This window comes from Nicotiana tabacum, chromosome 21 (genome assembly GCF_000715075.1).
Source record: "Nicotiana tabacum cultivar K326 chromosome 21, ASM71507v2, whole genome shotgun sequence".
Taxonomy (NCBI): Eukaryota; Viridiplantae; Streptophyta; class Magnoliopsida; order Solanales; family Solanaceae; genus Nicotiana; species Nicotiana tabacum.
In genome coordinates, this window is record NC_134100.1 from 95,693,590 (window position 1) to 95,709,382 (window position 15,793).

Genomic DNA, 15,793 nt, shown 5'->3' on the forward strand with positions numbered 1-15,793 from the left:
ATGATTTGATTGAAAATTTTCTTTGTATGAAAACAACAGAGGGTAGCTGGGGAGGGAAATAATGAGTATTGTATTAATTCTCTTATTTATGGTAGTTACAAGTTAGAAGTTGAATTAAATCAACGAAAGAAACCTTTGTACAAGGTTTCCAATAATATTACTATGTATTTACTTTTAACCAGACTAATCCAGATTAATCGCGAAAAAAAAATAATCAGAAATAGCCTAATTTACAACTGATATTTGAAAAATAATCACAATTTCTAACGTAATTGAAATTTAGTCATTTTTTTATGTAAAAATAAAATCTCAACAAAAACATCTTTAAAAATCTGAAAAAAGTTCCAGCATAATATGCTGGAGTTTGAATTTTTGTACATATGAGATTCCAATATAATGTGTTAGGAATTTCATAATATGCTGCAGTTCTAACATAATATGTCTATTAGTTTATACGCATCCAACATATTATGCGGAACTTTCTTTATTTCAGCTAGAATATTTTTGTTCAGATTTTATCTTTGCATAAAATAGTGATTATTTTTCAATGACTTTGCAAACACTGGCTATTTTTCGATTACCCGTCCGAAACTGACTAGCCCATATATTTTTATAGATTAATCAGATTAATGATCCGTGATACTGCATAGAGCCTATTAAAGGAATTCCTTATCAGAAATTTTTCCATTCTCCGGACTCGAACCCAAAATTTTTTATTAAGGGTTGAATACACATCTCATCACTAATGTGGTCCACAATTCTAGTTGGAAAATATAGTAAGAAGGAATAAAAAAATTAGTAGAATGAAAAAGAAAAGAATTACACAAATTAGCAATTTTGTAATTTTCTTTATTGACGAATAGTGCTTAGGCTATGATTTTTGACATTGTTACATTACATCACTAACATTAACATTTAACACAACAAAAAATAAACTACATTATTTCTGGAAAATTTTATAAGGACCAAACGCCATACTATATTAGGCAGATTGCTTTCATATCTTTCTTTGAAGAAGGCTGCATTCAAATGTATTTAGTTTTTTTGTAATGGTAATACGACATTTTTGCGGTATTCTGCCAAACCCCACAATGGAAATATATTTCTGTATAAAGCATAGTGCAACATGCAATTCTTCATAAAAACTCCAGTTAGTTCCTGAACATATTTATGAAGTGAAACACAAGTCAGATAAAAGCAATTTTTGATAAAACTGGTTTTAGTAATCTCTGTTCTTTTAGATATTGTTTTGCCAGTCTGAAACAACTTGTTTCTTTATATAAATTAATTGATATCAATCAAATACTACCAGATTCTAAACTAGTTTGAGTCGTCTATATGAATCAGCTATGTCCGTTTTGTTCAATTTGAGTCTTATCTCATTCCAATACTTAACAGCTTGATATTTAACGGTCGAAGAATTTTCTCCTTTGCTTAGCTTGTAATTTGCAGAGTAATTACCTGCTGTGGGAAGTCACCATCTTCCAACTGAGAATTAATCAACAGCCTTGCCGCACGGTGGAGGGGCCTCGGATCTCTATCAACCTGTCCAAATGGAGAAGTTGGTAAATAGTAACTCTTTTGAAGAAGAAAATTTTTACTGTGATTGTGAAATAAAATACAAGGAATTCACCTGGCCAGAGTGAATCAATCCCATTAATGCCCATGCAGTTTGTACAAGATTTGAGTTATCTGTTTCAAGTTCTCTGTATACCTGTTTTGAACAAATACAAAGCTGATTCACAGTTGTCTTTTCCAGTCATCTTTACATTTCCTCCTCTTGGGGAAAAGTTCATGTTAATAGAAACCTTGGTTTAAATTATTCAGACGTAGCTATACATTGTTATAGATTGAGACGTAGCTGTTGTTATTGTTGTTTTACAAAGCCTTTTTTGCTTTTACATTACCTTGTCAGGGCAAGAACGATAGCTTTCTCCCCAACCACCATCAGATCTTTGTGTTCTTAGCAGAAATTCAACACCTTTACGGACAGCTGCACAGTTGCTGTAACTCTTGCCTGCTGCAGCAAGCCCTCCAAGAGCAAACCAGGAAGCATATATGAAGCACACACCCCAGCAACCATACCTGTTGACATGATTAATCATGTCATATGTATCGATAGAGCAGAAAGGAACTATATGTTGCAAGTTCAAGGGCTCGCAAGAGTCATATCATATACCATGAACCATCAGGCATCTGTACATCTTCAAAATATTTAACAGCGTTGTCAATGAAATTGTCAACCTCATTGGTTCGGTGTCCAGGGTATAGCTTCTTAAACAGAACAAGTGCTTGGATTGACGAGCCAGTGCACTCAACATACCTGGATTGACATTTAATCAGTGTGAAGCTGTAAAATGGATACTAACAATGGGAAAAAATCTAAAGGGAAAGAGAGAAACTAGAGAAATAAATCTTACTCATGCTCAATAACAATGTCTGCGAAAAATTCAGTAGGATTGAGCAACTGTCAGATTATAAAACAGAACAAGAAAGTTAATTATTCAGGTTCTGGAAGACTAGAGAAGAAGTTGAAGGTGTTTAACATCCTTGAAATGAAGCAAATAGACAAAATTCCTATATCGTGAAAAGTTACCTCCAAATACTCTGAGGCCCCTGCAGGCTCCCATACTGATAAACCCCCATTTTTGCTCTGCAATTTTATTTAAATGGATCTTATTATTACTAGAAATGATTCAAATGACGAGCGACTAAATTCAGAAAAGATGAATTTATAACGCAGGTAGCCATGTATTGGATTCTCTATTCGGTGTAAGATATAGGTTTCTCTTGGAATTTTTTACAAGCAGAAAACAACTTCAAAACGACTAATGATTTTAGGACACATTTTTCAGTGTTTACCTGTAAGGAAAGAATAACATTCACCGCGTCATACAGTAGCGCAGGTTCCATTGCCTCACCAACTAATTCAGAGGGCATTGTAGAGAAGAGAAGGCAGCACTAGAGGAAAACAAAACAAACAAAAAAAGATATCAGGCAAATTTACTAGCATTATCATCTTAACATTTTTCAGCAATTACAAGAAGTTAAAATCTTATTTCATTGAATAGTAGATACCGTTAATGCTTCGGCAGTGCAATCAGATACTCCCCATCCATGATCTTGATCTGAAAAAGTCCATGATCCTTTTGAGATATGCCGATACATCCCTCTAAAATCACCAGAAGGGTTTTCCTTCACCTAGAAACAAGTCACATACATTGATAAGGTCCATATTTTGAAAGAGCTGTTATGCTCATGATTTAGATATCCAAACCTGAGATTTCTTTATAAAGTCATGTCCTTTTCTAAGAGTATCTGATATCTCATCATTCATCTCACTGGCCAATAGTGCTTGAATAGCAAAGGCAGTATCCCATAGTTGACTACCAAGACCCTGCAATCCGATGACAAGTACTCGCCAATCTCAGTAACAATTGTTTGCATCACTTCAAAATAGGAAAAGGGGGGTAGAGTTTTTATTTCACGAACACGCGTTAAGTGTAAAAGAGATCCTATTTTTAACTCATTGTGGTTAGTGAAATAGTACAATTCAGATCTACCAACCTGCAATTTCATTCCATCTTCAGCTACCCATAAATAATCTGGGATCCTAGCAAGATGTTTTTTGAAACAATCGCCGTTGGGATCCTCAACCCAACAAGCAAGCATGCATAATACCTACACCATCCAAGTGTTACATCAGTGTCTAACAATTGAAGTCATTAACAAAATGCAGGTAATTTGTAATCTGTTCAAAATGAATTAGTGTTCATACTTTTTCCACACATCCAATGGTGATGTATCGACTACTCTCGTCTTCATAGTGTATGTGTTTCATGGTAACTTCAAGAGCTTTATTTCTCAGCTTGTTGAAAGGCCAACGAGTCAATAGAGGCTCGGTACATATGTAGAGAATGTCCCACATCAAATCTTGAACCAATGGATGAGGGTAAAAGAGATCCTCCTGCAGCAACAACTTTGTATTTGAGGATTTGTAGAAGATGGTACAATGTAGACACTAACTTCAACACTGAGGACTCATTTGGTCCGTAGACAAAGTTATACAGGGATAAATAATATCAAATTCTATCTCGAGATTATTTTTCTAATCTTGGTAATCAAAAGACCCCTAAAAGTCATACCTTTGCACATAAATGGCGTACTTTTTTCCAGTTAATCTCACGGTATGGCTGATCATATAACTCTCCCCTCAATTGCAAAATGAGAGGTGTGATTGGACCAACAAATCTCTTCCCATAGAGATAAGACATTGGCATGTAGACCATTCGAGTGTAACACCACATTTTTGCTGCATTTAAATTAAGAATCAAGATACTAGGTAGAATCGATAGATCGACACTTGTAGAAAATGACATCAACCAGAAAACATTGCATAGCAAATCCCGTAAATTAATATCTACAATAAAATGAACTGAAAATTAGGATGTGTACTAAGTACTAATGCATGAGCAATAAAGAATTAAATTGACCAACCTGGATGCATGGGAAGAAAAGATGGAAGAATCCAAAACTCAGGTGGCATTGGATTAGTTCCTAACCACTCAAAAACTCCAAGAATCTGAATGAAAGAAGGAAGATTTATCAGCAATAAGAAAGCATTAACATGACACTACAAGGTTTACTTGACAATGGAGAATGTTATAATTTACTGAGATTTATACACTAACCATAAAAAGGAAATTTTATAGAATCATGTCACCTAAATAATAACTACAATTAACTGTCCACAATAAGTGCAGAGGCATATGTAGCATATAATCAATAAGTTTAAATAAGTGGGATTAGTAACGTAGAAAATAAGATAGGTTACCTGCTCCAACAGGTTAATACACAAATTTTCTGTACATTGTCTGTGTATATAACTTATATCCTACTATAATATACAGTCGTCTAACAATTACTCCATTAGGGTATTTAATCATACCGAGAGCCATGTTTTTCCCCAGGAAGGAATTGCAGTGACACTACCATGATCAAGAATCCATTTCCTTGCTCTGGCACAGGCATTGTTTACACCACCATCTGGTCCTTCTCCGAGGATCCTCATGCATATGTAACTCAGTGCTGTACAGAACATGGTACTATGACCTTCTATGTGCAAACCCCATCCACCATCTTCATTCTGAAGTCAGTAATTCAGAAATGAGTTTAACTTCTATGAGCTGACAGTCTATACTATCTAAAGGATAAGAAATTTTATATTATCAGTGTATAAAGTTAAATATACACTTAAATTCTTTGGGAATTTGCAAAGCAAACTTGGGTAGAATGATATACTCATTGAAACATTAAGTCAAATACCTGGTGACAGTATATATACCGAAGAATTTCTTTACGATGCTCAGCTGGGAAAACTGTATTAAGATGGCCAGTAATGTACATACACATAACCTGAATTTTGGGTCCCAAGAAAATGAGCAAAGAATTAGCTTTAACATATCCATGCTTCAATTTTTGAAAGAAAAGAAAAGTAAAATTACAAATGAAAAACTTACAAGAGGTGGAAGAAAGAACAAAGGACCGCCATTTCCAGCAGGCCAATGACCATCACTAGCCTGTAATGCTGAAAAGAAATGAACAGCTCTACGCAATGAAGTTGTGGCAACTTCATCTGTAATTTCTTCTCCTTCTTCTACTTTTACTGCTGGAATTTTCTGTTTGAAAGTCTTCCCTCGAAGAAACTGCACACATATTGTGAATGGTTTACCAAAAAAAAAAACACACTCTTTTGTCCTACTTTCTTTTCTAGTCGGTAAAGGATATTCCCTTTGTATATTTAATAGTAACTCTTTAATTCTATATATATATTCTCCAATTTGTTAAAGATCCGAATCTTTTCTTAATATCTCTTTCTTTAACCTTAGCATAGTCACACTTAAACACATTTGACCATTCTAACACCTTTATGATAATATTTTGGGCTTTTTAACTGGTCTTTCCTAAGAATTTATAGGTTAATCCATTAGAGTTATTAAGAAATTAGAAAGATAACCATATACTTAGGGTCCATTTGGACATAAAATTTAATGGAAGATTTTTTCAAAAAAAATGTACTTTTTTTCGAAATCAGCGTTTGTTCATAAAATTTCTAATTTTCACTTGAAGATGCATTTTGGAAATTTTCGAAAATTTAAAATACTGCAAAAAGCTATTTTTCAAAAAATTTACTCAAGTCACTCACAAAACTTCAAAAACAACCCAAAATAAAATTTATGTCCAAACACAACTCTAAATTTCAAATACCATTTTCACTTGAAAAATATTTTCACCATTTTTTCGAATTTTACAATTCGTATGTCCAAACGCCTACTTATAGTGGTTTTTTGATTATGTACAAACTAACAACTAAGGAAATATATATGATATGAACATATAAAAAGCTGAAAATAAAAAATAATTCTCCATTTTCTCTCTCTTCGCTCATGCTCTCGGCGCATGATAGTTAACGTGCGCTGATTGTGTTTCCATGGCGAACGGAAGAGGAAGGGGACGTGGACGTGGGTGTGGTAGGCCCAAGAATAACCTCATAGCTATCTATGGTAGCTCTGTGGGTGCACGAATCCAAGCAGACGAAATGAAAAGGAACAATTAGGCACACCTTCTCACAAATAGGTGGTGCGGGAAATTGAAATTGAAAATGGGATAATGAGCTGTGAAGTGGGATCATCATCGACAAGTTCTAGCGTTAAGAAGAGGCTAGATCTGAACACTCCTCTAATAGCGACTGAAGTTAACAACCCTGAGGAGCCCCAGATTCAATATGCAAGTAAGGAAACGATAGTTTCTGGCAAGGGAATAGTGAATCCGGTGCATGCTGCTAGTAGTACAGTGATTGTGGAGAATAATAAACCTAATGAGGCAGTTGCTGTGAAGCCCAAACCATGGACAAACCTATTTCAGAGGAATAGAGCAGTTGAGAATGGTATGTCACTATCTTACATACCTCCACAAATTATTGATGGCCAAATTGTAGTGCAATTAGACAAAGTTGAAATAGATCTAGAAACAGAGAAGTGGAAGAGTGTTGTGATAGCTTATATTATTGGGGAAGTACCATGTTACAACACTATGAAGAGATACATTGGGGTAAATTGGGCAAATATTGCTGAACATGAATTATACCTACATGAGGAGGGCTACTACATCATTAAGTTCCAAAATGAAGCAGATATGAAGGAAGTCTATTATTCTAGGCCATATACGATAAACAATAGACCTATCATCCTAAAGCCTTAGACACCAGATTTTGATTTTAATGAGGAGTTTCCCATAGAAATTCCGTTGTGGGTTCAATTCCCTAAGCTGCCTATGAACTGTTGGGGTCATGATTCTTTAAGTAGAATGGCTAGTGCAATTGGGACTCCTATTTATGCATATGAGTGTACTGCAAAGAAAACTATAGTGTCCTTTGAGAGGATGCTAATAGAAGTAAATATCACTAAAGAGTTGCATGTAGAGTTAATGGTTATGGATCCTAATGCAGGAAGTTCACACAGCTAGTCAGGTATGACTGGAAACCTGAGTACTGCCAGAAATGTCTAGTGGTGGGGCATAAATATGACATAGAGCAACGACCAAACAATCAGCAAGAGAAGCAACCTATAAGGAGAAGAGAGCCTAAGAAGGTCACAATGGAATGGAGATGCAAAGACCCATTGAATGAAGGAGACAATCAGACTATCCAACCAGGAGATCAAGCTCAGCAACAGACACAAGACACTCCCCATCAGCAGAGCTATGAAGGTTCACAGGGCAAAGAAAATGTGCAACCAACTGCTGGTACTCATGAACAAGTGCAGCAGGGCAATTTTCAAACACATATACAACAGCACAAGGACAATTTGGAGATAACAGTAGATAAGGGAAAAGCTGCAGGAACTATGCTTGAACTGAATCTGGTAAATTTTCCAGCACTGTCAGCTATAGCAGTGAAAAATGCCTTCGAGCCATTACAAAGGGAAAATTGGAATGCTAACACCTTACCACCTGATAAGGGTAGGGGTCGCATGACTTGCTAATGAAGTGGCTATTATGGAACATTAGAGATGTAAATAAGAGATACAAACAAAAGGAGTTTAAAAAGTATATTAGTAGTCAGAAAATAAAGTTCGCAGCTATAGTTGAAACTAGAGTCAAAGAACATAATGCAAGCAAGGTAATGCTAAAAGTAATCCTAGGGTGGAACTATTTTACAAACTATCAACATGCTCCAAATGGGAGAGTGTGGCTTACATGGGATCCTCAATGGTACACTATTACATTGCTAAGAACTGAAGCTCAACTTATACATTATTTGGTATAAGATAGGCTGGGTGTGGTGGATTGTGAAGTTACAGCTGTCTATGGATATAATACTCTAGAACAAAGAAAACAATTGTGGGAAGCTATAAAGGAGCTAGCAGTAAGAATTACCAAGCCATGGCTCCTATGTGGTGATTTCAATGTTGTGTTGTATTCTAATGACAGGCTTATAGGTAGTCCTATTACCTATACAGAAGTTCAAGACTTTGCTGATTGCATGGCTTCACTATCTCTAAATGAACTGTCGTGGACAGGGGAGCATTACACATGGTCAAACAAACAATATGGTGCAGATAGGGTATCCAGCAGGCTTGACAGAGCACTTGGTAATTTTGAATGGATGATGCAGTGAGGTCATGTGACTACTGATTATGGCATGCCTTTTATTTATGATCATAACCCCATGATACTCACCCTACACTCAACTCCAAAACATGGCAAAGTAACATTTAGATTCTTTAATGTTTGGGCCGAGCATGATAGTTTTATTGATATTGTGGAAATGATTTGGGGACAATCATATGCTGTCTGCAAGATGAAGAATGTTTGGATGAACCTGGAGGCTCTAAGGCCAATTTTCAGAGCTCTAAATAATGAACAATTTAGAACTATTAGCTTGAAGATTGAACATGCTAGAGTAGAATTAGAAAACATATAGGGAAAGATCAATACAGCATGTAATGATTCACTGCTTGAAGAAGAAAGGAACTTACTGCAGAATTTAGAAAAATGGTCCATCATAGAAGAGAGTATATTGAAGCAAAAGTCAATAGCAAAATGGATTAGGCTTGGTGATTCAAACACCAAGTATTTTGCAGCAATTATGAAGGAAAGAAGTCAGAAGAAGCAGCTAAATGAAATTATGGCCCTCACAGGTGATAAACTTACTCACCCTGAAAGCATAAAGCAGGAGGTCATTGAATTTTACAAGTCACTAGTGGGATCAGCATCCCATTATCTCCCTGTTATAAATAGATTGATTATGAGGAATGGGCCAGTATTATTACAACATCAAAAGATTGCTCTTTGTGCTGAGGTTACTGACAAAGAAATCTATGCTGGACTGTGTGCTATTGATAGTGATAAAGCACCAGGAATAAATGGATACAATGCCTACTTATTTAAGAAGGCATGGGTAGTCATTAAAGGTTAAGTTACTTAAGCTGTCAAAGACTTCTTTACTACTGGGAAATTGTATAAAGCTGTTAACTGTACTACTCTCACACTGGTGCCTAAAATACCCAGTCCTAATACAATCAAAGATTATCGACCAATTGCATGTTGCACCATGCTTTATAAACTGATATCAAAAGTGCTAGCAGCCAGGATACAACAAGTCATTGCCTCTATCATCTGTGAGGCACATGCTGGCTTCATTCCTGGTAGGAGAATAACTGATAACATCATACTAGCACATGAGTTAGTAAAGGCATACACAAGGAAAAATATTTCTAACAGATGTATGATCAAGATTGATCTTCAAAAAGCCTATGACTCAGTCGAGTGGAGTTTTTTGGAACAAGTTCTGATAGAGCTGGGTTTTCCTATGAGATTTGTAGCATGGATAATGGAGAGTGTTACCACTGTTAACTATATTGTCATGATAAATGGTGAATCCACCCCACCTTTTGATGCTGCTAAAGGTTTGAGGCAAGGAGATCCTATCTCTTCCTTCTTGTTTGCCATAGTTATGGAGTATCTCAGTAGAAGTCTTAATAGTCTCAAAGAAGTGAAAAGTTTCAGATTTCATCCAAGATGTGCAAAGTTAGGAATCACACACCTAAGCTATGCAGATGACCTCCTGTTATTTGCCAGAGGTGACCTTCCCTCAATATCTGCTATTCATAGATGTTTTAGCCAATTTTCCCAAGTATCCAGACTGCAAGCAAATCTGAGGAAAAGCTCAGTGTATTTTGGGGGAGTTCCTCAGACTGTAAGAGTGGAGATCCTGCAACAGTTAGGTTTCACAGTGGGAGAACTGCCTTTCAAATACCTTAGTATCCCTATTGCTACCAAGAAGCTCTCACTGATGCAATGGCACCCTTTGGTAGAGAAGATAGTTGCAAAGATTTCTTCCTGGACAGCAAAGAAATTATCATATGCTGATCAAGTGCAGCTTGTTCAAACTGTGCTCTTTGGTATTCAATCTTATTGGTCGTAGCTGTTCACTCTGCCTTCAAATGTCTTGAAGATGATTGAATCATATTGTAGAAGCTACATCTGGTCTGGGGTAAATGTGATCACAAAAAAGGCTTTGGTAACATAGTACAGAATATGTACACCTAAATCAAGCAGGGGCTTAAACTTGATTAATTTGCATCTATGGAACAAAGCTGCACTAGCAAAAATATGTTGGGTTGTAGCACACAAGCAAGATCGGCTATGGATAAGATAGATACATATTTTCTACATCAAAGACAAACTGCTTGAAGAGGTGGCAATCCCCCAACAAGCAAGCTGGATGGTGAGACAGATACTAAATGCTAGAACAACTCTTCACCAGGTGCATCATCAAAGAAAGAGTATGATCAGCAGTTTCTACCTGCAGTTGCTGGGAGATAGACCAAGGGTTAACTGGAAATGCTTGATGTTCCAAAACAATGGCAAGCCAAAAGCTATATTTACCATGTGGCTGCAACTACATGGGAGATTGCTGACTGCAGATAGGCTGATACAATGGGGTTTAGTTGTAGATCCAAAGTGCTCCTTATGCCAAGTTCATGATGAGAACAAGGAACACTTGTTTGTTAACTATCGATTTACAAGGGAATTATGGCAGAGAATCCTACATTGGATGCAAAGGAAGGATGTTGTGAGAGATAACTGGGAACAACATATGCAATGGGTGATACAATATGCTAAGGGTAGGACACAACGAGCTCAACTCTACAAGATGGTACATGCTGAGATAACTCACTTCATTTGGATTGAAAGGAACCTGCGACTATTTGAAAAGAGAAGCAGGGGAGCTGATAGTATTGCACGAGAGTTATCCTACATATGTAATGTGAGAGCCACCACTGGGATTAGTAACATGGTATAATATTTTATGTTTTAATAAAGACAGTTAGTGTAGGCTTTAGAATTGTAAGAGTTATAGCTGCTGAGGTATAAGCAGGCTATGGATATGTAAAGTTACTGGTGATTAATAAAATTGTTAGTTACCAAAAAAAAAGCTGAATATATATATGACATGAACATAATATAAAGCTATAAATAAATCGGGGTAATAAACAGTAACATAATTTATAAATAAAAACAGTAACTTAAAAGTTTACAGAATAGAGATTTCCCTTTCGGTAAACCCGAAAGAGTTTACTGGACTTTGAATAAAAACTTGCACACTAAATCATAAAACTTATTTATTTTACAAGTTTTGGATCAACCTGTAAACGTATATATATAATAGAGGCTGAATATATAATGGGGTTTTTGGATCAACCGGTATCTTGGAAGTAATCCAAACAAATGTGTATTGCCCGCTCTACAATGAAGGCTGAATTTATTGCCATAGATAAAGCCGGTGAAGAAGCTGAATGGCTCCGGAATTTCTTGAAAGATATTCCATTTTGGACCAAAATTTTGGCACCAATATGCATACATTGCGATAGTCAAGTGGCGATTGGAAGGGCTGGGAGCGTTATGTATAACGGTAAATCTCGTCATATACGACGAAGACATAAAACCGTTAGGTAGCTACTCTCTAGGGGAATCATCACAATTGACTACGTAAAGTCAAATGACAATGTGTCGGATCCACTTACGAAAGGCCTAACTAGAGAGATAGTTGAAAGATCATCGAGGGGAATAGGACTATGGCCGAGGACAAGTCATTGTGGCGGTAACTCTACCTAGAATACTGGAGATCCCAAGATCTAGGTTCAAGGAGATCAAACAAAGTCATTAATGACGGTTCAACATTGTCAACTAAAATTTTGATCCATTCTCGTGATGAGACAATGTTCAATACCAAGGATAAAGTAGTAAAGCTTTTTAATAGTTTATAAATTTGATACGGGTTATATCAAAAAGTGTATCTACGGGATGGCACGTTTAAGAATCACCTATGTAAGTGAGAAGTGTTAGCCGCTTCAAGAAAATTTTTGCAAGGCCAGTTCTCTACGCACTTATGAAACCAGGCGGTGTTCATGACTGAAACGAACACAACAATGAGAATCAAAGACGGTTAAGGGTTGGTTGTGTGACTTATGGTTGTCTAGTTATACACCAAAGTTTGAGGGTTCAAAGATATCAAATCTACCGATTGATCGAGTATATCCGACATAAGTTCACTACGAAAAGTTAAAAGGAAAACCTACTTATCCATATTTGATAAATCCTTGCTTGTAAATCACACAGTTTTTCATGCATATTTCCGTAATATAGCCATTCCCCATTCACGTGGGGGATTGTTGAGTTTAAGCTTCTTAGAGCTTAAAAGAAGCTTCTTAGAGCTTATAAGAGGGTGAATGGGAAATGAAAGGAAAAAATAAAAATTTGATTTTCCCTCCTTGGCAAAGGGACATTGTCCCATATTGGAGAAGCTTAGGATTCAGATTCGAATTTGAATTTGGATTTGGTCAAATGATCGATTGATTGATTAATTTTTTGGACCAAATTTATTTGTTAATATTAACGCAATATTAATTAATCCAAATTAGACCGTTTCTGTAACGGTAATTCAATTTTCCTCCGTTTTAATTTTTCCGTTATAATTTGAATTTGGCGGTTTGCATAAATGGTCATTTTATGAAACAACCATTTTAAGGTGCAACCTTACATGAAGAGTTGTAATAACCCAACGCTTTTTGGCTATAAATACATGAACTCTCCTTCGAATTTTTCTTACGAAAGTTCTAATTTATCCTTCTTCTTTCTGCATTGTTTTAACAGAAAATAAATCAGTAAGTGTGATTTGCCACCGCTCATTGTGTTTGCTGAAACACTAGGGTTTGAAGTACCGCTACACCAGTGAGGGTAATGCGTTCTATACTGAGAGAAAATAATCTTAAACCTCGGGTACTAGGAGGGGATTAAATTCTTAAGGAAACACTGTGAATTCAGTGGGCTCAGAATAATTCTGTTCTTCTACATTTGTGGTTTTATATCGTTTTATTTTTGAATATATTTTCGAATACAGAATAATAACAACATATTTGTATGAAAAATATCATGACAACATATTGACATTACAACTGACATCAGCAAGCACTTACTCCTAATCACATCATCAATGATATTAGGAAACACTATGTAATTTTTAGTAGGGTATATTTTTCATATCTTTAATTTAATACCACAAAATTTAAAAGTCTCTCTTGCTTTCTTAAATTACATAGCTAGTCAAACTAAGACACATAAAATAAAACTGAGGGAGTAACTCTTTAATTCTAATATTTCATAAAATTTAATCAATATTAGCCAAATGCACCGATGTTAGCCAATTAGCTATTTGTAGCCAAAAAGATTAAATTTTCACTTTCTTTTAAGTGGGTGTGGTTGGAATAGATAGGATACATCTTAAGGAGTTATGAATCTTAGTTTTGGGATGATTTAGTGGAGTTTTGAGGTGGTTTGAATTAAAAATTCGAAGTAGAAGATGAACATGAAAAAAGATGATATGTGTATCACACTATGTATCATTTATGTATTACATATGTATTACATGTATATTCATGTATACCTATATGTGAGATACATGCATGCTACATGTGTCGTAGAAGAATTGTTTAAACTCCATTGTAACTATGAATTTTTATACCAAAATCAGTCTAAATCACCTCCAATCTTGCTCAAAATCTGTATATTCATGTATATATTTTTTAATAAATTTCAATCATACCCATTTTAAAAAAAATCTTTTTTGTCTAAATTTTTTAATATTGTATATCATCAGTAATGAACTTTGACTCCAAACTAGTCTAATTCACCTTCAAATTTCCTCAATTTTTTTTATCTTGCCTCATATATATATTTTCTATGAATCATGACAATACCCATTGAAAAAACTCGTTTTGCTTATGTGTTTGTATATTGTATATCATTGATAATTTCTATGAATCATGACAATACCCATACAGAATGTGTTATATATACAAAATTTATATATTTTGATTATTATTTTGAGGATGGCTATACAATGTCATTTTCCCTAAGTTTATTTACCTGCATTCGCCAAAGAAGATCACCACTAGGCTTGATTTTATAGCGATTGTTCCAAAATTGTTGACGGGCCTCTTCGATCTCGGCCCGTTCTTCTGGGCTTCCAGCATTTGGGTCAAAAGCCCATATTTGACGTCCAACGTAGTTGTTTGTGCTGTACAAATATGGCCCGTCTTGCCCTTGTGCAATATTCAATTTCCACATTCTTAATTTCTTCTTCTAACCTTCTACCTTACCGAGAAAAAAGATATATAATTAAGAATATGTCAAGACAATATCTCACGCCATTAAAACTTACGGTCTAGTAGTATCAGTAAGAATCTCACACACAATATAGGTGATAGTTCGAATTAAGAATATGTCTAGACAATATCTTACACCACCAAAATTTAAAACCTTGTGGCATCGATGAGAATCTTACACAATATTGGTATGAGTTAAATTCTCATTATTCAGTGGCAGAGCTAAAGACGGCGAAGAATAACAACAACAACAACCATCAAGTGGGATCCCACAAGTGAGTCTAATAAAATTTCTGGCTTCGCTAGTACTGTCATTGTCCCGTTTCCCTTCCTTTTCGACGATCTCCTATGTATTGAAAAAAAAAAAGTAAACGATCATACTAACCCCATGCACCACACCTTTCCATCAAACCATTTGTAATAGGATGTCATGAAAAAGATTGTAAATGTCTCAATAATGTTTCATGCAAAGTGAAAATGAAGTGATCAAAAAAATGCATGGTAAAAAAAAAAAGGAGAGAGATATTATGCGAAGATTTCAACAAAGACTCACCAAATCTTTATTTTGTGTGTGGGAGGGGGGGGGGGGGATTTGGCAGGAAAGCAATGCAGAATGGACTATAAGTTTTTGTAGGTTGAAAGAGAAGAAAATATGATTTGTGGTGGGAAAATGAGTGATATATGCAAGTATTTATACAAATTAAGGGCTGCTACGTATTTATTTTTGAATTTCACAATTATAGATATCGTCCATGAGAGAGTATTTTTACCATGCATAAATTCACTTTATAATTAGGAGAACAAATATTAACAGTTAAAAATTAAAATGAGAATACGTATCACCTAATTATGGTTAAGTGATTAATGTATATACAAAAGTCATGAGTCTTATATTCATCAAGTGGTGTAAATATCGAATGTGAAATTGTATAATAATTCGACCTTTCACTAATAGTACTTTGTCTAAAGTTATTTCAATTTTTTCCTTTTCATTCATGATATCTCTCTTTTATTTAATTCATTTCATTCATGGTATTACCTTTCTTTTATGATTTCAAAAGTCA

General features: G+C 35.3%; 1 protein-coding gene across 3 annotated transcripts; it reads right to left on the reverse strand.

Annotated features, from left to right (window-relative positions):
* Window positions 1-823: 823 nt before the first annotated feature.
* Window positions 824-15,394, reverse strand: LOC107770515 (beta-amyrin synthase). Of its 3 annotated transcripts, XM_075241503.1 has the most exons (20): window positions 15,283-15,394; window positions 14,909-15,075; window positions 14,491-14,714; window positions 5,520-5,705; window positions 5,326-5,415; window positions 4,949-5,146; window positions 4,498-4,582; window positions 4,146-4,312; window positions 3,779-3,967; window positions 3,568-3,681; window positions 3,278-3,397; window positions 3,079-3,201; window positions 2,863-2,961; window positions 2,597-2,653; window positions 2,421-2,467; window positions 2,180-2,323; window positions 1,908-2,085; window positions 1,634-1,714; window positions 1,462-1,545; window positions 824-1,158 (listed from the first exon to the last, which is right to left on the reverse strand). In XM_075241503.1, the coding sequence occupies exons 3-20, from the start codon at window positions 14,689-14,691 to the stop codon at window positions 1,036-1,038; spliced, it is 2,286 nt and encodes a 761-aa protein (XP_075097604.1). In that variant the 5' UTR covers window positions 14,692-14,714; window positions 14,909-15,075; window positions 15,283-15,394; the 3' UTR covers window positions 824-1,035. The 3 variants fall into 3 exon arrangements, with proteins under 3 accessions (XP_075097604.1, XP_016445350.1, XP_075097605.1); XM_016589864.2 differs by lacking the exon at window positions 15,283-15,394 and having other exon boundaries at window positions 14,909-15,256; XM_075241504.1 differs by lacking the exon at window positions 15,283-15,394 and having other exon boundaries at window positions 14,491-14,718; window positions 14,909-14,967.
* Window positions 15,395-15,793: the final 399 nt, after the last annotated feature.